The sequence below is a fragment of the Globicephala melas genome, chromosome 15 (assembly GCF_963455315.2).
Source record: "Globicephala melas chromosome 15, mGloMel1.2, whole genome shotgun sequence".
NCBI classification, from domain to species: Eukaryota; Metazoa; Chordata; class Mammalia; order Artiodactyla; family Delphinidae; genus Globicephala; species Globicephala melas.
The window spans coordinates 59,461,845-59,481,249 of record NC_083328.1 but is presented as its reverse complement, the minus strand read 5'-3'; the positions used below and the strand labels follow the sequence as shown (position 1 = coordinate 59,481,249).

Sequence of the window (19,405 nt, the reverse complement as noted above, 5' to 3'; positions counted from 1 at the left end):
AGAAGGTATACATTTTACATTGCAGCCATCCAACAGATACATATACATGTGTATACTTATATATAAATAAACAAGTTTATATATAGAAACAAGTTTCTATAGAAACAAGTTTATATATAGAAAGAAATAATATTATCTCTGTGGGTGGTGTGCTCTGATCTTTTCTATTCTATTGCTTCATTCTTTTATAAATGCTTATATGACCCATGAAATTGATTTTATAATCTCCTAATGGGTCATGAGAAAAAGCATAGGGGAGAAAGATTATAGCAACTCGGACCATACCTTATGCAACTCTGACATGTGAGAGTTTTCCCTGATGGAAAAAGATATCGTGACAAATTAATAAAGGACAGCCAGAAAGGGAGAAGGAAAAGAAGAGTGTAGAGACACATAAACCAAGGGAGGATAGTTATAAGTGGCAGGGATTAAATGTGTTGAGTGCTGCAAGAGGTCAAGTAAAATTGACCTTGAGAAATGTCAAGATTCATAAGTCAGGATTGAAGAGTGCCCATTGGATTGAATAATGTGGAGGTCATTGGTGAAGGCCTTTTAGAGTGTTGGGAGAAAGAGGTGGACTAAGGAACAAGTAATCTTCCTAAAATGCCAATGTAGCACTCTGACCCTTTTACTCCCTCTGGGGCTCTCTACTGCTCTAGGGAGTCAGCCTAGCATACAACTCCTTTTGCAAGAGGCTTCTGGGTCCCTTTGGGACTTTATTCTCAGCCAGAGTGCCCATTTCCCTACTTCACGTCAACTTCAGGTGTGGCTGACAAAGAGCAACCAGGAGTTCAGTATGATGGAGTGTGGAATGGTATAAGAGGAAGCTAAGGAGTCAGATCATACCAAGTTGAAGGTGGAATTCCACGAGAGCGAGCGTTACCAGACGTGGGCAGAGCCAGTGGATCCATACAGTACCACTTGCTGGCTTGTCAGCGTGACTAAGAATATTTGGGGGAGGACATGTTTCATGAAAATAAACAGATATATTATGGAGGAGAATGCAAACTGCAGAGTTTTAAAATAAAACATGGACCAACATCTTTGGAAAGCAGTTTGTTTGGCACTATCAAAATTTTAAATTTACATAATCTTTAACACAGCAGTCATAGGAAATGAATCTATAGCTAAACTTGGACAGGTGCACAAAGGTGTTATATGTCACATGTTATGTATGTTCACTGATGCATTACTTAAGGTACCAAGGACTGGAAACAACCTGATTGTCTATCAGTTATGTATCAATAGTAGTTAGGCTATGGCACATTCAAATGGTGTCACACTATGCAGCTGTTAAAAAGAACGGCTATTTAAAACCATCTAAGACACATTTTAAAGTGAACAAAGCAAGGTATGGTATGCTACTGTTTACATTTTAATTTTACTTTTTTCAGCTTTGTTGAGGTGTAATTGACAAATAAAATTGTAAGATATTTAAAGTGTACCATGTGACAATTGATATATATATTACATTTTTAAATGATGGAATAAATATATACATATGCTTGTTTATGTATAGAATCATCTGGAAGGATATTAGTGAAATTGATAACTTGCTTCTGAGAAGAACTGGATATTTGGGATTGGGGCTGGAAGGAAAATGTATTTTCCATGGTATATCCCTGGGGGGTTTCTTTGGTTTTGTTTCTAACTATTTCATGTACTATCTCTGGCAAAAAAAAAAAAAAAAATTAAAGAAAAAAATGCAAAACACAACACAAGACTTCAAAGAAATTCCTGTAGACTCTGTAGAAACGGGAGTCCATTTCCTCTACCTTTAAAAATAAGACATTTTGATTGGGAAAGTTTAAAACTCTAGAGCGGCCAAGCCAACTCACTGGTCTCCCTGCTTCCAAGCTTGGTCTCCTTCCACCCAGGAAAATCGTCCCCAAAACAAAATTTGATCACATTAAGCCCCAGCTTAAAAGACCTTCAAAGACTTTGTGTCCTCCCTGGGGCCCACCAGGCCCTGCCTGGTCGCCCAGCCTCCTCTGGGCCTCACCCCCTCACCCTGGCTGGGCTTCTGCTACTCATTCCAGGAATTCACCCTCCCAGGCCCGTGGTTAACCCTTACGTTCCCTGGCGCTCAACTCTAATGCCACTTCCTAACGGCAGCCTTCCCTAACCTTCTAGACAAAACCCTCTTACACTCCCCTCCTTTTCGTGGTCACTGCAGGTACAATGATATGTTTATTTATGCCACGGTTTAATTAATATCTGCCTCTGTCTCTCGATTTTGAACTCCCAGAGGGCAGAGACCAGGACTTTTTTAGCTCTTGGTGATAGTTCCAACATTTCGCACTGTGCCTGGCACACAGTAAAAGTCCAATAAATATTTATTGCACGAATGATCTAGAAATTACTTGGCTGTGGTTACAGATCAGGATATGTACCTCCTTATCCTTTTTTTATTCCTTTTTTTAAATTGAAGTATAGCTGATTTACAGTGTTGTGTTAGTTTCAGTTATACAGCAAAGTGATTCAGTTTTACATATATATATATTTTCAGATTCTTTTCCATTATAGGTTATTATAAGATATTGAATGTAGTTCCCTGTATGGTAGGTCCTTGTTGTTTATTTTTTTTTTATTTTTTTATTTTTTTGCGGCACGCGGGCCTCTCACTGTTGTGGCCTCTCCCGTTGCGGAGCACAGGCTCCGGACGCGCAGGCTCAGCGGCCATGGCTCACGGGCCCAGCTGCTCCGCGGCATGTGGGAGCCTCCCGGACCGGGGCACGAACGCGTGTCCCGTGCATCGGCAGGCGGACTCTCAACCGCTGCGCCACCAGGGAAGCCCTGTTTATCTATTTTATATACAGTAGTGTGTATCCTCCTTGTCCTTTGTAAATGACACTCAAAGTATCCCTTAGCACACTGACTCTCTACTGAATAAGGGCTTATTCATTCATCTTCAAAAAGCAAATTCAAATTTTGGGATTAACAGATACACACTACTATATATAAAATAGATAGACAACAAGGACCTACTGTATAGTACTGGGAACTATATTCAATAACTTGTAATAACCTACAATGGAAAAGAATCTGAAAAAGTTATATACATAACTGAATCACCTTGCTATACACCTGAATCACGGTAAATCAACAATACTTCAATTAAAAAATAATAATTTTTTTAAAAAAAAATCGAATTCACTCCTTCAGTCTTCTCACTTTTGTTAAGGGTTTCCTTCAGCCTGGAGGTCAGGCCCATCCTCCCCTATTCCTCTGAGGGCATATCACTGAGACTTAGCCTGCATGTCCCCCACACTGTGAGGCACAGTGGATTGTGAATGCCTAGCTTCAACAAAACACTCCCTTATCCCTGGCAAGAGTAGCTCTGGCCCTGAGCCCTGCCCCTCCTCAGGGGGTGGGGTGGGAATCTGTAGGCACAAGAGGAACTGCCCACCCAGAGTCTGTGCCCTCCCTTTCCAGACCATTCTCTGAAACCCCAGAATTCCCTTCCAAAATACCTCTAAGCTCAATTAGAACCTTCGTGGCCTCAACCCTGGGTTCATCTCAGCTGAGGGCAGGTTGCACTGCCTGATGCACCCCTTACAGACCCGAGGCTTAGGTCTGTATTGCAAGAGACAGCTGGATGTGGCGGTTGGGGTGTCCACTCATACGTGCTGGGTCCCTCACTGATGGGATAGGAGGTAGCTGGACTGGGGTTGGATGCCGGATCCAGGGGGCAGCCCTCGCTGGGCCAACACACCCTGGCACAGACCTCCAAGGGTCCTGGAATTCTAATTCGAACCTGGCTTTTCCAGGTTGTTGTGAAAGTAGATCCATCAAGGAGGAGAAGATAACATATTTCATTTAACACCTTAGACTGATGATGGATGTATCACTTCTAACTACAGAGACGTGTGGTATATGGGCCTCCAGCTGAACTCTTGTCCTGGGCACTGCAAATGCCCCTGTTTGGTTGTACCATTTCTTAGCTCAGACAAGAAATGTAAGCTCTCTGGGACTGTTTCCTTACCAGAAAAATGTGTTTAATGGTAACTGCCTTATCAGGGCTGATGAGAAAATGAAATAAAAATTCATGTAAAGGGCTTGGCAGAGTGCCAGACCCTCAGTAAACGGTAGCTCTCATCGTTAGTTTTTCCTTTTTGTCCTCTGGCTATCATCTCCCATGATTTTCTATATGACATCCGAACTGGTCTCTTTTGTAAGATTTCCACACTGCTCCTCCCTTCTCACCCACATAAGGATAACCCCCTATTCTCTCCACCTAGTCAAATCCTACTCTGTCTTAACAATTAAGGTAATAGCTGCTGGTGACTGCAGTTTACTGTGTTTCAGGCATCGTATTAAGAGGTTGACATGCATTATCTCAACTCAGTTCTGACACCAACACAACGAGGTGGGTACTGTTTATCATTCCCCAAATACAAGGACACTGGTATCTGGAGAGTTGAAGCACTGTCATCTGGGGCCACTGGGAATGTGAACCCGGTCTTACTACAGAGATAGGTCTCCCAAATGCCTCGTCCCGATCCTGTTTGCCGCCTCCTCCGTCCTTCCAGTGCGCCGGCGAGACCTCTCTCCTTCAAGCCCCCATACTGAACGCTGTCATACCCCGTCAGGTCTGTCTGCGGACTTTCGGCCTCAAAGGGCGGGCACTTGTCTCACGCCACGTTGCCCACATCAGGGATCCTCCCTCCTTCTCTCCTCTTTCTTCCTCCCTTCCTCCCTCCCACTAAGTATCTCGTTCCTACTCTGTGCTAGGCTTTGTGTTAGTTCACATGCAAAATGTTACCAATGGAGAGGTCAAGGGAGGATGGAATTATATGTCATTTTTCTCTCGTCTTTAACGCCTTTCTGTCTGATTTTTTTCCAGTGAGCACGCAGGCCAGGTTTCTCGAACCCAGTTCAGATGCTACTTTGCTAGGTTGGTTTGGTCGGAGGAAAGCCCTGTCCCCTTAACTCCCAGCCCCCACGCCTCCTCCACCAGCCCTCAAATCCAGGCCGCCCATCCCCCCTCCGGAAGGGGGGAGTTGGGAACGAACGCCGAAATCTGAGTGGCTCTTTCAAGCCTCCGTTGCCGTGGAAACCGGCAGCACAGGCCTTGGCGGTCCTTTACACCATCCTCCAGCGACGCAGCCAATGGGCTATGAGCTCCATCCCAGGCGTCCCCGCCCCACAGCTGCCCGGCAGCCCACCAATGGGCAGGTCCCTAAGCTTAGAGTCCTGCCTTCCGCTCAGTGACACCGCCAGTGAGCTTCGGTCCTGCTCTCCCTCCAGCTTCAATGAAGCAACAAGACTCGATTTTTCAAAAAAAGAATTCTCCAAATTAGAAGGAACTAGCAGTAAAGCCTCTGTCAGTTGCAGCCTGAATAATCTTTGGCTGGTATTTTATTTAAGAGAGCAAAACTGTTCCAATTAGACAACAATATATGTCGTTCTCTGCTAAAAAAATTTTAGGCAATGAAAATTTAGGCAATGGGGTTGATATCTGCTCTACGTGGATTTCTTTCAATATAGGTATTTTCATTTAATTTTAAATGATCAAGAAGCTAGTCATCTTTCCTTGTTTGTATTTCAAATGCATACAAATGAAAGACGCTGAGTCATTGAGACATTGACCTAAGCAATTGGTAGCTGACTTTTATTGGACAAAACATATTAAAACTGTAGGATAAATGAATATTTTTCTTAATCCATTGAAGAAGTTCCATTTTAAGGCAGACTATGTAATTGCTTTAACACTCTAAAGTCTAAATAAACTAAATGTGTTTTTAAAACCCTGCCATCTTTTTAAAAATGAACTTTATATTTTAGAACAGTTTTAGATTTACAGAAAAATTGCAAAGATAATACAGAGTTCCTATATCCCCCACCCATCCTGTTTCCTCTATTATCAACATCTTACATTAATATGGTGCATTCGTTACCATTCATTCAGATTTCCTTAGTGTTTACTTAATGTCCTTTTTCTATCCCGGGATTCCATCCAGGATGCCACATTGCATTTATCTCGTGTCTCCTAGATTCTTCTTGGCTGTGGCAGTTTCTCAGACATCAACAGGACTGATCACTGTTGGTGTTGACCTTGATCACCTGGCTGAGGTAGTACCTGTCAGGTTTCTCCTCTGTAAAGTTGCTCTTCTTTTACCCCTTTTCGTGTTCTCCTCTTTGGAAGGAAGTAACTATGCTTAGCCCACACTTAAGGAGTGGGGAGTACTGTTCTACCCCCTTGAGGGTGGAGTATCTGTGTAAGTTATTTGGAGTTTTTCTGCACTGAAGATGTGTTTCTTTTCCTCTATTTATTTAGTCATTTATTTACATCAATGGACTCATAGATACTTATTTCATACTTTCAGTTATAATCCAGTACTGCTTAATTTTGTTGCTCAAATTGGTCCAGATTTGGCCTTTGGCAGGCAGCTCTTTTAGTCGGCTCCTGGGTCCCTTTGACATATTCCCATCTTTGTGTGTCTTTTGTTGTTCTTGAGCACTTCCTTACCTTCTGGCACTATATGTTGCCCCAGACTCATCTTGTATATCCCCTGCCCCAGTCCTAGAATTAGCTGTTTCTCAAAAGTCCAGATTCCTCCTATTTCAACTAACAGAACAAAGAAATATATGTGCATATGCTAACCTGTGTACATAAACATATCTAAGAATATTTCTGTATGTAACCATCTGCATCTATATTAAGCTAAAGGTAAGGTCCTATTTATATTTCCAGCTCTAATCCATTACCACATGAATCACTCTAGCCTCCTCCCCTTGCTCATCTGTAAATTCCCACTCCAACAATGAGAAACCTGCTCCCACCATTCACCAGTAAAAATGTATAGCAGCATCAGCATTGTTAACCCATACCCCTGTGGGAAACGTTATCAACTTTATGTACACTTTCTTTTGCTTTTAGTTTTACAGACCCCGCTCGTTTCTAAAGTTGCTTAAGTCAAGCTCCTTTCCCCCACCCCCTTTAATGAGGCTGTTTCATACATTTGTAATACAGTTTGTTTTGTCACATTCTGCATTCCATTTTGGGATCCTCCCCAGTCATAAATGATTTTTTAATTTTTCATGCATTAAGATTTGCTCTTTCTAATGTATAGTTCTATGGGTTTTGACAAATGCATAAGGTCTTGTTTCCACCATTATAATATACAGAAGAGTTTCACTGTCCTGAAAAGTCCCCTGTGCTTCACCTATTCAACCCTCTCCCCACCCCAAACCCTGACAACCATTAGATCTTTTTGTTGTCTCTATAGTTTTGCCTTTTTGTACATTTTCTTTTAAAGAGAATACACACAATAGAGTACTTTTGTTGTTGCTCTTGTTACAAGTCATTGACTTTTTTTTTTTAATTTATTTTTTTGGGCGGTGCCACGCAGCATGTGGGATCTCTGTTCCCCCACCAGGGATCGAACCAGCACTCCCTGCAGTGCAAGCGCGGAGTCTTAGCCAGTGGACTGCCAGGGAAGTCCCACAACTCATTGACTCTTTACCATGCTCCATGTCCTGAAATATGCTCCCCATTTTGCAGATGAGAAAACTGAGGCAAATCAGTTGAAGTAACTCCCTAAAAACGCATGACATTGAACAAAGTTTGACTTCAAATCCTGGGTGCTTTGATTGTTTAAAGCCCCAGTATTTCCATGCTTGACTTCTGAGTCACCTATGGGAGTCCTCTATATTTAGCCAATAAGGTGGGAATGACTTATTTCCCAGTTTCCCCAGGCAGTCCCAGTTTATTACTGTTGTTCCAGCATAATTATTAATAGTGTCCCCTTTCATGATAAAGAATAGGGTCACCTCCAAAGGAAAAGTCTAATGAATTTCAGAGTCAGGTTGTGGGAATTGTACTCTAGGAAATGTGGAGATGTACCGATGGGGTGTGATGTGAGACACCAGATGGAACCCACTGTTCAGGTAAAATCAGCTCCTCCATCTAGTCACCGTCCCCTTCCTTCCCCCAATCTGATTATTCCCCAATCCCATCAGCCCTGCTGGTGCTGCTAAAATGCCCCTGATGCTGTCCTCTTCTCCCCATGAACATGCCTCCAGTTCTGGCCTTTCCTTGCTGCCTTGTGCTTCTCTGAGTCTCAAGCTACATCTTATGGACTGGCAACCCAGAATTCCGTCAGGATCTTTAAGACTTTGGGATTTCACAGAGAAGTTTAAAAAACTCCTCTCAGCCCTGAAAAAAACTATTCATTTGAAAATTTGGAGATGGACAAAAATTGCCAACTTTTTATTTTGCCAAGTAAGGATGAGGAAAACCTCCATCTTCTCTATTAGTACTGCCTCTTAGAAATATAATGCAAGCAAAGTAAAAAAAAAAAAAAAATTAAATAAGAGAAACAGGTGAAACTAATTTTAACATATTTTATTTAACCCAATATGTCCAAAACGTTACAATCTCAAAACTATTAATGCGATATTTTAATTTTTTTTGCTAAGTATTTGAAAACCAGTGAGAACTTTGCACTGTAGCACATTTCAATTTGCAGTAGCCATACTTAAGTGCTCACGAGCTCCATGTGCAGTTCTATACCATTATTCAGTAAAAGAGCCCTGTAATGTACACACACACACACACACACACACACACACACGATCATAATCTTTGAATTTTTCAAAGAAGACATTTAGATGAATCAAGAAATGAATTACCTTGTTCTTATTGCTCTCCCTCTTTATTATGAATGTCTTTGAGGACCGTGCTGGTTCAAAGACTGATGTTTTAGAGCTAGACACAGTTGGGGTGGGTGGAGTTGCATGATGGTGTCTGTGACAGCCACGCCCACACCCGATTTGGCTCCTTCCTCCCTTCACTGAACAGGTATTGAGAGTCTGTGTTGTGCCAAGATCTGCTAAGTGCTGGGGAGAGTGGAAATTAGGTGGGTCCTTTGATCCCATGGAGCTTCAGCTCTGCTGTGGTGTACCAAGTGGGGCTCTGCAGGCAATGAAAGGGTGTATTGTCTGCGGAGAATTTGAGAACAATAAAACTGATTGAACATCTCTCTGCATTTTATTATTACCATGTGCCCGCCATTCTAAACCATGTCAGTGTAAGACACTCCTCTCTGAAAATCAAGTTGTTGGTCTACCTTGAGTCCTAATGATATATTTGTAAGCTTCGAATCAGCATATTTTAATCACTTGTACACTAATAAACATAATCGCCTACAAGGAAGATAATTCAGAGCACTCCCAGCTATACATTCAGCCCCTAACACACACCAAGCCAGACACAGCTACACGCGTTAGTTTTGAGAATAAGTTCGTAACAGTCCAGAATTGTTCAAGCTCGCTTCCTGAGTACTTGTGTCTCCAGCCCCTTTGGTACAACATATGGCTGTGTTTAAACAATAGATTCAAAATAAACAATGATAGCACAGTGATTAGGAAGCTGAAGAACCAGAACTTGAGTTGTTTCAATTCTGTCATTCTATGTGACCACTTGAAGCTGTTGTATTTAAAATTTAACACAGTGAAACAAAGAGTGAACGGCCAAGCGTGGTAACTGCAAATTGTATTATTTAGTAAAATAGTATTATATATAATATTATTATTATTTAGTAAAATTGTGTTTTACCGAATTTGAAATATATATATATTTTTTATAGATTAATTTAATTTAATTAATTTATTTATTTATTGGCTGCGTTGGGTCTTCCGTTGCTGTGCCCCGTCTTTCTCTAGTTGCCACGAGCTGGGGGTGGCGGGGGCTACTATTCGTTGCGGTGAGCGGGCTTCTCATTGCGGTGGCTTCTCTTGTTGTGGAGCACGGGCTCTAGGCGCGCAGGCTTCAGTAGTTGTGGCACACCGGCTTCAGTAGTTGTGGCTCGCGGGTTCTAGAGCGCAGGCTCAGTAGTTGTGGCGCATGGGCTTAGTTGCTCCGCGGCATATGGAATCTTCCTGGACCAGGGCTCGAACCCACGTTCCCTGCACTGGCAGGCGGATTCTTAACCACTGCGCCACCAGGGAAGCCCCTGAATCATATATTTAATATTAAAATTGATTCTTATATTTAAAGTGATTTCTTATTTGTTTTTAAACTGTAATGTAATTAATGGAATGGAATGGAATTATTATTGCAACAGACCACTGTGTGGGTGTGTTTTTTTCTTTTATTTTTCAAAGAAATATAGTAATATAATTGAAGAGTATGGATCAAATGCTCTTTTCCTTTTTTGTACTGTAATATTTATTTTTACCGACATGATTATGTATACAAAGTTCAATAAAAGAGTATTGTCACCATCTGCATTTCTTTTCTGGCCATTATCATTAGTATTATTCATTGTATTTCATGACTGCTGCTGAAAATAATGTCATTTAAGGGAGCCATCTGTTCTGAGTGTCAAATGAGCTAGGCAGGTCACTGTGCACTGAAGAAAAGGAACATGGGGTTAGGAGAGCTCTAAGGAGGCAGACAGAGGCAGGAGTGCTGGAAAGGGTGAGGGAATGGACTTCACAACACCCTGTGTGGGGAGGCTTGGCTTGTTCCACAAACTGAAATGAGACTTTTGTGACTAGAGAGTGGATCAAGACCGAGAAATTGGGAGAGGAGGTCAGATAGGTGAGCAGGGGTCAGACCAAGATCGGCCTAGTGGGTCAGGTGAAAGTCTGGTGTTTATCTTGAGAGTAATGGAGAAACCACTGGTGGGTTTTAACAAGGGAAGACGCACGATCAGATTTTTGACTGAAAGACACCATCACTCTGGCTTCAGGGAGGAGAATGGAATGGAAGGAGATATGGTGGGTACAGGGACCAGAAAGGAGGCTGGGCAGGTACCCAGATAAGAGATGATGGTGGCCTGGACCAGTGGGGCAGCAGTGGTCAGCATCTCTCCAAGAACCTTACCATCTATCTACCACAGTCTGGATTGAACAGCTCAGTGGTCAGCCCAGCCTTGAACTCCTGTGGCCTGCAAGGTTTAGACTCTGGGGCACCCACCTGAAAGGACTCAGGATAGCCTGTGTGCACTGATAAATATCACATCCCAGTGGCAGACTGGAGTTTTGGGTTTTGGGCTCCAAAATTTCACTTCCTTCTCTGGGCTCCCGGAGGAATTTGAGCACACTTATGATAGAGCACTGACTTTAATTTAATAAATAATTATTGAGCACCCACTGTGTGCCAGGCACTCTCCTAGGGACAGAGCAGGAAAAAAACCAGACAAAAATCTCTGCCCTCTTTGAGCTGGCATTCCAGTGGAGGGGAGGTGGGCAAAAAACAAGTGAACAAATGAAATAATTCCGGAATGTGATGAGTGCTATGAAACAAATAGAAAGGGTGATGAGTTAGAAGAATGCAAGCAAAAATTAAGATATCTAACAATACCAAACTTTGGACAGGATATAGACGAAGAGGATCTCTTCTATGTTGCTTGTGGAAAAGTAAATTGGTACAACTTGGAAGTTTCGAATCACCTTATAAAAGTTAGCACCCACATATCCTCAGATGCAGCTACCACACTTCCCATAAAATACCTGGGAGACCTTCTTGCACTTGAGCACCAGGAACACATTTAGGATTGTTAACAGGAACACTGCTCATAAGAGCAAAAACCTGGCGATGATACAAATGTCCAGGGACAGGACACTAGATAGAAAAATTGTGGTACATTCCTGCAGTGGAAAATGAATGAACCCCACACGGGTGCAATTTCGATGAATCTTGCCACTATAATATTGAGTGAGAAAGTAAATACCAGAGTATTACATACAGCATGATACCCTTTTTTTAAAGCTAGAGGCAAGGGAATATATTTTGTTGGGTTTTTTTTTTTAATGTTTATTTATTCATTTGGCTGCACTGGGTCTTAGCTGCGGGATCTTTGTTGCTGCATGCAGGATCTAGTTCCCTGACCAGGGATCAAACCCAGGCTTCCTGCATTGGGACCACAGAGTATTAATTACTGGACCACCAGGGAAGTCCCAATGAAAATATTCTAAAATTGATTGTGGTGATGGTTGCACAGCTCCCTTAATATGTCATTGAATTGTATACTTTAAATGAATGAATACTCTGGTATTTCAATAAAGCTGCTAAGCTTTTTATAAGTGTAAAGGAAGACTCAGGATAGACATTACATCAGGTGAGGGAAAGCAGGGGATGGGATGGGAGAGAAGTTCATAGGGAAAGGTGGGTTATTATCCATGTTCCAGTTCCTGTGTTGGGTTGCTGACTTCACTGGTTTGTTTTCGTTTTTTTGTTTTTCTTTTTGCAGTATGCGGGCCTCTCACTGTTGCGGTCTCTCCCGTTGCGGAGCACAGGCTCCGGACGCACAGGTTCAGTGGCCATGGCTCACGGGCCCAGCCGCTCCCGCGGCATGTGGGATCTTCCCGGACCGGGGCACGAACCCGTGTCCCCTGCATCGGCAGGCGGACTCTCAACCACTGTGCCACCAGGGAAGCCCTGATTTCACTGGTTTTTACTATATTATATATAAATAAATATATACAAACATGAACTGAACCAATCATGGACAATGATAACAATGTCACAGACCAACAATTCTGTGTACCTGAGATGCAGGGGAATGTGGGTGGGCGGCAGCAGAGAGTGGTCAGGGCAGGCGTCTCTGGAGAGTCCATGTTAACTGAGGCTAGAATGAGATGGACCAGCCATGTGGGGATGGGGGTGAAGAGTTTACCAGGCTGAGGAGACAGCATGTACAAAGGCCCTGAGGTGGTTCCAAGCCTTCTGTGTTTGAGGAATATCCAGGAGGCCAGTACTTCAAACTCTAATATAGTAATGGCAGCAGCTACAGGGCCACAGTAAGACCTTTGAGAGGCCCTAAGCACTGAAAAGACGGCAGTGCCCATCCTATGTAATTTAAAATAAGACAAATATTAAGTAGGAAAAGTGTAAAAGTGTTAGAAAAAATTTTAAAAGCTTTTATTTTTCCCAGGATCACTACTTTGATGCCTTTTTTTCTTATTATGTTGGTGTTTCTAGGTTTGTGGTGCCCTGAGTCTCTGATAACTAATATTTGTTGTGCATTTACTAGATGTCAGGGATGTGTCTACATCCATTATCCCATTTAATCTGTAAAATAACCATATGAGGAAGAAACTGCTTTTTCCTATTTTAAGGACACGCAAAAAGAGGCACCCGGAATATGAATACAGAAATTCTGACTCCACTGAGCAATGAACCGTACAAGCTACCGTTGTTAAGATTCAAACTCGGGGGTCTCCAGATCTCAGCGTCCAATAAGTAAACGGAGAAACCATTTGGTCGGGAGCGGAGCCTTCTCCTTCCGAGTGCCCTGTGCCTTTAAGAGTCGCCCCCTCCCGCCGGCGAAGATCCAATTTCCCTCCCGGGCACCCAGAGCAATCACCCCGCCCCCAGCGTCTGCGGAGCCGCACGCAGGTCCTCCCTCCCCCACCCCACACCCTCCGGCTGGGCTCTCCGCACCCGCCCGCCCAGGGGTGGGTGAGGTCTACAGCCTGAGACACGCACCTTCCAATCCGGATACTGCCCACTATGCCCCAGCAGAATGCTACCATAGAGACCCCCATCCCGACCCCTCCCAGCTCCTGATTCCGTGGAGGGACGCTTCAGCGCCCCCACCCATCGCCCGGGCCCACTGCGCGGTGAAGGTGACCTCCCCCAAGGGGCAGCACACGCCCAGCAATGCCCGAGCGGGCTCACACGTGGTGAGATGGGAGCGCGCAGCCCCTCCCCGCCACGCGCCTCGAGCGTGCGCCTCGGACCCGCCCCTTGGCCTGGCTCCGCCCCCGTGCCCGCGCACGCTTCTCCAGACCCGGGAGGGGCATCGCGCCCTAGTCTGGCACCAGGCTGGTCTAGGTGTGGCGTGGGACCTGGGAATGGGGCACCCACGCATCTTCGAACCTCGCCTGAGACGTGTGAAAAACGGAGAGTTCGTCCTACTCAGGACCCTCGGCTGGTTAGGCGAGGTGCCCCGGCCCCTTCGTGCGCTGAGGGAAGAGAGCTGGGACCGCGAGCCTAGGATTCGAGCCCTAATCTGCAGATATTTGGTGTTTCCTACCTGGAAAGTGGGCGTCATGTGCCCTTCTTTCTCAGGTCCCTCGTGGTGCCTCAAAAGAGAAGAAAAATATAAAAGGGATTCGGTTCATTGGGCCCATAAACATTTGTTGAGCGCCTATATGGCTGGATACTAGGCAGGGGCTACATCAATGATACGATGAGGTTTTTGTCCCCTTAAGGAGCTTTCCTGAGCCTAGGTCTCCTCACCTTCAGTTCTGGGGCGGCTAAAAAAGACGCCCCCGAAAGAGGAGGGAGCGGAGGTCCTACCTGGCGGCAGGTGTCACTGAGTAAGCTAAAATTTCAAAGGCAACGCGGGGCGGGGACAGGCTTTCTGGAGCCAGAAGGGAAGCACGCTCGGCGTCCACCCCCCGCCCCCCACTCTCCCGCTAGTCCCCAGCCTAAGAAAAGAAACCGACTTCATCCGACACCCCCAATCCCAGCCACAAGACCGCCCAGCCCCGCAGCGCGAGCCCCGCCCCACTTCGGCAGCCAGCGATTGGGAGATGCAAATACCAGGTTCTCTGCCCAGCAACGGGTGACGCGGCGCCCGAGCGCGAGGCGTGGCCCGGCCGCAGCCCAAGCGGGCACCTCGGTGTTTACACGGGGCGGCCCCGCGCGCGCCGCAGCGGCCCGCAGACGGAGAGGGGGAGGGGTGGCGCGCGCGCCGGCGGGGCCGCGCGGGGAGAAAGACACTGGAAGGCGGCGGGGCGGAGAGAGGCGCGCGCGGGCCGCGGCCGAGCAGGAGGCTGCAAGGAGAGCCCGCGGGGGCCCTGGGAGTGCAGTTCCTCAGCCCCCGCAAAACAATGTGTGGCGTGCTGCGGGGTGCAACTTGCCGGAGGCGGCGGGGGCGCGCCGAACCCGCCTGAGACCGCGCCGCTGACCTTCTCCCCCCGCCGTCCGTTGGGCCCGAGCGCCCAGCTTCTCGCCCCCCAGCTCGCGGGGGCCGGGCCGAGCTGCAGGGCGGGGCCGCCCCTCCGTCGCTGCTGCCTCCTCCCCCACCCCCAGCCGCTGAGGATGCGGACGGCCCCCGGCGGCGTCTAGCGGCCCCGGGCCCAGGCGCGATGGTGCAGCAGAGGGGCGCGAGGGCCAAGCGGGACGGCGGGCCGCCGCCCCCGGGGCCCGGGCCGGCCGAGGAGGGGGCGCGTGAGCCCGGCTGGTGCAAGACCCCGAGCGGCCACATTAAGAGACCGATGAACGCGTTCATGGTGTGGTCGCAGCACGAACGGCGGAAGATCATGGACCAGTGGCCCGACATGCACAACGCCGAGATCTCCAAGCGCCTGGGCCGCCGCTGGCAGCTGCTGCAGGACTCGGAGAAGATCCCGTTCGTGCGGGAGGCGGAGCGGCTGCGCCTCAAGCACATGGCGGATTACCCGGACTACAAGTACCGGCCGCGCAAAAAGAGCAAGGGGGCGCCCGCCAAGGCGCGGCCCCGCCCCCCCGGCGGCGGCGGCAGCCGGCTCAAGCCCGGGTCGCAGCTGCCTAGCCGCGGGGGCCGCCGAGCGGCTGGAGGGCCTTTGGGGGGCGGCGCGGCGGCGCCCGAGGACGACGACGAGGACGACGACGAGGAGCTGCTGGAAGTGCGCCTGGTCGAGACCCCTGGGCGGGAGCTGTGGAGGATGGTCCCGGCGGGGCGGGCCGCCCGGGGACAAGCGGAGCGTTCCCAGGGGCCGTCGGGCGAGGGGGCGGCTGTCACCGCCGCCTCCCCGACTCCGTCGGAGGACGAGGAGCCGGAGGAAGAGGAGGAGGAGGCGGCGGCGACGGAGGAAGGCGAAGAGGAGACGGTGGCGTCGGGGGAGGAGCCGCTGGGCTTTCTGTCCAGACTGCCCCCCGGTCCTGCCGGCCTAGACTGCAGCGCCCTGGACCGCGACCCAGACCTGCCGCCCCCCTCGGGCACGTCGCACTTCGAGTTCCCGGACTACTGCACCCCCGAGGTTACCGAGATGATCGCAGGGGACTGGCGCCCGTCTAGCATCGCCGACCTGGTTTTCACCTACTGAGCCCACCGTCAGCGGGGCGCGCACGCCCCCTAAACCAGCTGTTTACATACAGGAATCAGGTATTGGGGCCCCTCGGAGGCCGAGGCTGGCACCCCATCTCCCGCACAGCCTCCCCCCTCCTAGACGTGCCCAACCCCCTTCAAATCCAGACATGCCCTTCCCCCGCAGACACACCCCAAGGCAGCCCAACCCCCACCCTTTCTCCGACATCCAAGCCCCTCCCCATCTTACCCCCTCCCGCACAGCCACCAGCAGCCAGCCCCCCCTCCGATACACCTCCCGTCCTCTCCAAGAGACCTGTACCCCTCCCCCATTTTGCACACGCCCTTCCTCACGGCCGGAGGACACGCCCCTGCCCTTGCTCCGGACTCCCTCCGCCTTAGCCTGGCCCGCCTCCTGTCTTGTTTGGGGGGGCGCTGCAGCTGGGCGGCCCCGCGCCCTCCTCCCTTGCCCCTCCCTCCCAGGGAGGGGGAGGGGCCCGTTCCTTTTCCCCGGGAACACTGGGATCCGCCCCCTTCTCGCGCATGCTTAATGCTTCTTGGGAGGAGGGAGCTGGTCCCAGTCGAACCTCACGCCCCTGTCAGATCCAGGAAGAAGGGGGGCGGATATAGAGCGATCCTGAGAAATCTTTTGATCCAGGAGCCACGGCTTCCGTTCAACCCGACGGGGCGTCACTGCCTTAAATGGGAGGAGCACTCGGAAGGGGGAGAAAGAGACTAGCCGGCCCGGAAGGGTTGGTGTGGAGCTTGGAACTCCCGAGTGGCATAGCCCCTTTTCCCTTACGGGGTCGCCCAACCCACGTGCACCCACCCCTCACCGACTGCATGACTGCCTCTACAGCTTGTTTTGGTTCCAAGAAGCCTACCTTTCTTTTCCCCACCTGGGAATTGGGGGCAGGGTCTTTCTCTGGAAATCCTTCAGGAGAGAAAAAGAAAACTCAGAACCAAGACACGTAACAGTTTGTTTGGGGACAGGGTCCTTATGCTTCACACGCCCCCCCCGCAAGTGCCCTTATCACCTCAGGGCACACTCTCAGCCTGGGCTCCTTCCTAAGCCCACCGCCCCTTCCTGTCATCCAGGTCCCTCTGCCTACAGTATTCAGTGGGAGAAACTGAGACACGTTGGTACTAGGGGGTTGAGACTGAGGCGTAATAGCAGATGAAGTGGCAAGAAGAGCCCCACTTTTCAGCAGCTGGCTTCAGAGAGACCATCGACTGGGCCAGTGAGACTGAAGGGAGGGTCAGAGTAGTCTTGGGCCGTTTGCGCCTAGCGCTGCTGCATCCAGTTCGGGTGCCCTCGGAAACCCTGCCCCTGATGCTGTTACCCCTCTTACTCCAGCTCCCCGCTCAAGCCCCGCCCCTCCGGCCTCCCCACGCCCCATTTGCCCTCACTACCTGTATCTCACCGGCGTGTGTTCACCCTCCTGGGTGTGCACACACTCTCATTCACACACACAAATCTCAGGAACAAACGGTCCCAGAGTCCTCCGGGACCCCTGCCCAGGGTCTCTGCAGGTCTCTGCCCCACGCGTTCCCGTCGCTGACAAAGCCACCAGCTGCCTCCTTTAAGCTTGGTGCTCCGGCTCTGGGCCTTTTTGCGCGCGCTCTCTTTCTCTCTTTTTCTCTTTTTCTCTCTCTCTTTTTTTTTTTTTTTTTTTTTTTTAAGAAAAACAACAACAAAAAAGACAATGAAAAATCCCAGAAAACGTCATGTGAGTGAAGAGATGTCACTGTCTGTGGTCTTGGAGAACTAGTCTCATAGCTGAGGGGAGGGGGCACTGGCACCCACAGCAGGACTTCTGCCAGGACTGAATAAAGTGTATTTGCCCCATCTCGCCCTGTGCTTCTACATGTCTTTGCCTTTCCTCAACCCTCCCCAAACAGTTTGGCAGATTCAAGTCCATGTGACTTAGCACCATGCAGGAAGAGCTGGGGGTTCCAGGGCAAGGAGGCACCTGGCCCCTCTAGGCCTCTCTGCTCCCTCTATCTCAGGACTCCTGGTCTTCATTAAGGATGGCAGACTCATCCCTGCAGAGGCCAGGCAGGTGACATGAATGAGAGAGTCTGGGTGGACACTGGCTTCATGACCCACTTCAAAGGGAGCAACTGCTCACTTCCTGCCGGTTGTGACCCTGTGGGAATGCAGCCCACTGTGGCCAGGGGGCTAGATTTTTCAAGAGAAGATGGCAATCTGGATGTTTCTGTGAACATCTCAATTTCAAAATGAAAGCTGAGTGAAATATTTTTAAATCCTTGTGGACCAAGTGAAACACGTGTGCAGGCACACCTAGCCCAAGGGGGCCAGTTTGACCCTGCCCTTAAGATTAAGAATCAGGGTTGAGCCTGGTACCACCACTGAGCACCTGTGTGACCTTGAGCATGTTAACTTCACCCTGACTCTTCTTTCCACATGTGTAACGCAGGGATGATGATAATACCTGCTTCACAGGGTAAAATGAAGTTCGAGGTGAGAAGCATTTAACATGGTCCTCCATAAATTGTATTATTCCATTGTCCAGAGGAGGAAACTTAGGGTCAAGGTGCAGAAGCAACTTGTAAAGGGGCTTCAAGCAGCCAAGGTCAGGGCCCCAAATTTTGGTTTCCGTCTCCTGGTGAAGTGTTACTTCGGGGTGCTTGCCTCTCCCTCCCTGTTTGAATCTGCAGATGGTGTTAGGCTGGCGGTTCAGGGTGTGGAGTAGTGGGGTTCGTCCCCATGCCTAGCACGTAACTGGCCCCCAGTGTAGATGTTTTGAATGACTGAAGAACAGCAGCAGAAGCCACAGTGATTCCTGCCCATGAGATTCTTACCAGTGTGTTTTGGGAACTGAGATGAAGGCTTTTCAAAACTTTGTCCCCCTACACCTGTCCGCCTAATTCTTCCTCTACCAGATTCAATGAATTCCTAAGGTTGGACAAAGCCTGTTTCCCCAGTAAGAACCAAGGCCAAGTGTGCAAGTCTCATTCACAGAGGGTATTTGGGGACTGGGATACCCATAGATGCTTTAAAAGAGGACTAAAGCAGGTTTGGGAGGGCTGGGCACCTATAGAAAGGGGGCTTGGGGCCTCAGGAGTTACAGTGAGCGCTTCCTCTTGGCCTCTGATTGGAAGCGAGATTGACCACAAATCAAAACAAAACCTTTAAGAAAGAAAAGGTGGAAGAGAGCCACTTCACCCAGGGCAGCCTGCATCTGGTGTCTGAATGAGCACAGGTGTAAAAGCCTGCCACTTCAGTGCAAGGTGGGACAGACACAGGGAGTACCTGCCCCCCACCCCGCCAGGTCCTCACCCCAGGGCCCCTCCAGGGTGGCTGAGGCTTTGCCTGGTCAGCAGCGCAGTTTGGCTTCCTGAACCCAATTCTGTCTCCTCCCTCTTCTTTTCACAGGTGTTTATCCCTAATAAATATCTTGCACCCCAAA

At 48.6% G+C, this 19,405-nt stretch overlaps 1 protein-coding gene across 1 annotated transcript; it reads left to right on the top strand.

Annotated features, from left to right (window-relative positions):
• The first annotated feature begins 14,672 nt into the window (after window positions 1–14,672).
• Window positions 14,673–19,405, top strand: SOX12 (SRY-box transcription factor 12). Its single transcript, XM_030830984.2, has one exon. The coding sequence runs from the start codon at window positions 15,052–15,054 to the stop codon at window positions 15,988–15,990; it is 939 nt and encodes a 312-aa protein (XP_030686844.1). The 5' UTR covers window positions 14,673–15,051; the 3' UTR covers window positions 15,991–19,405.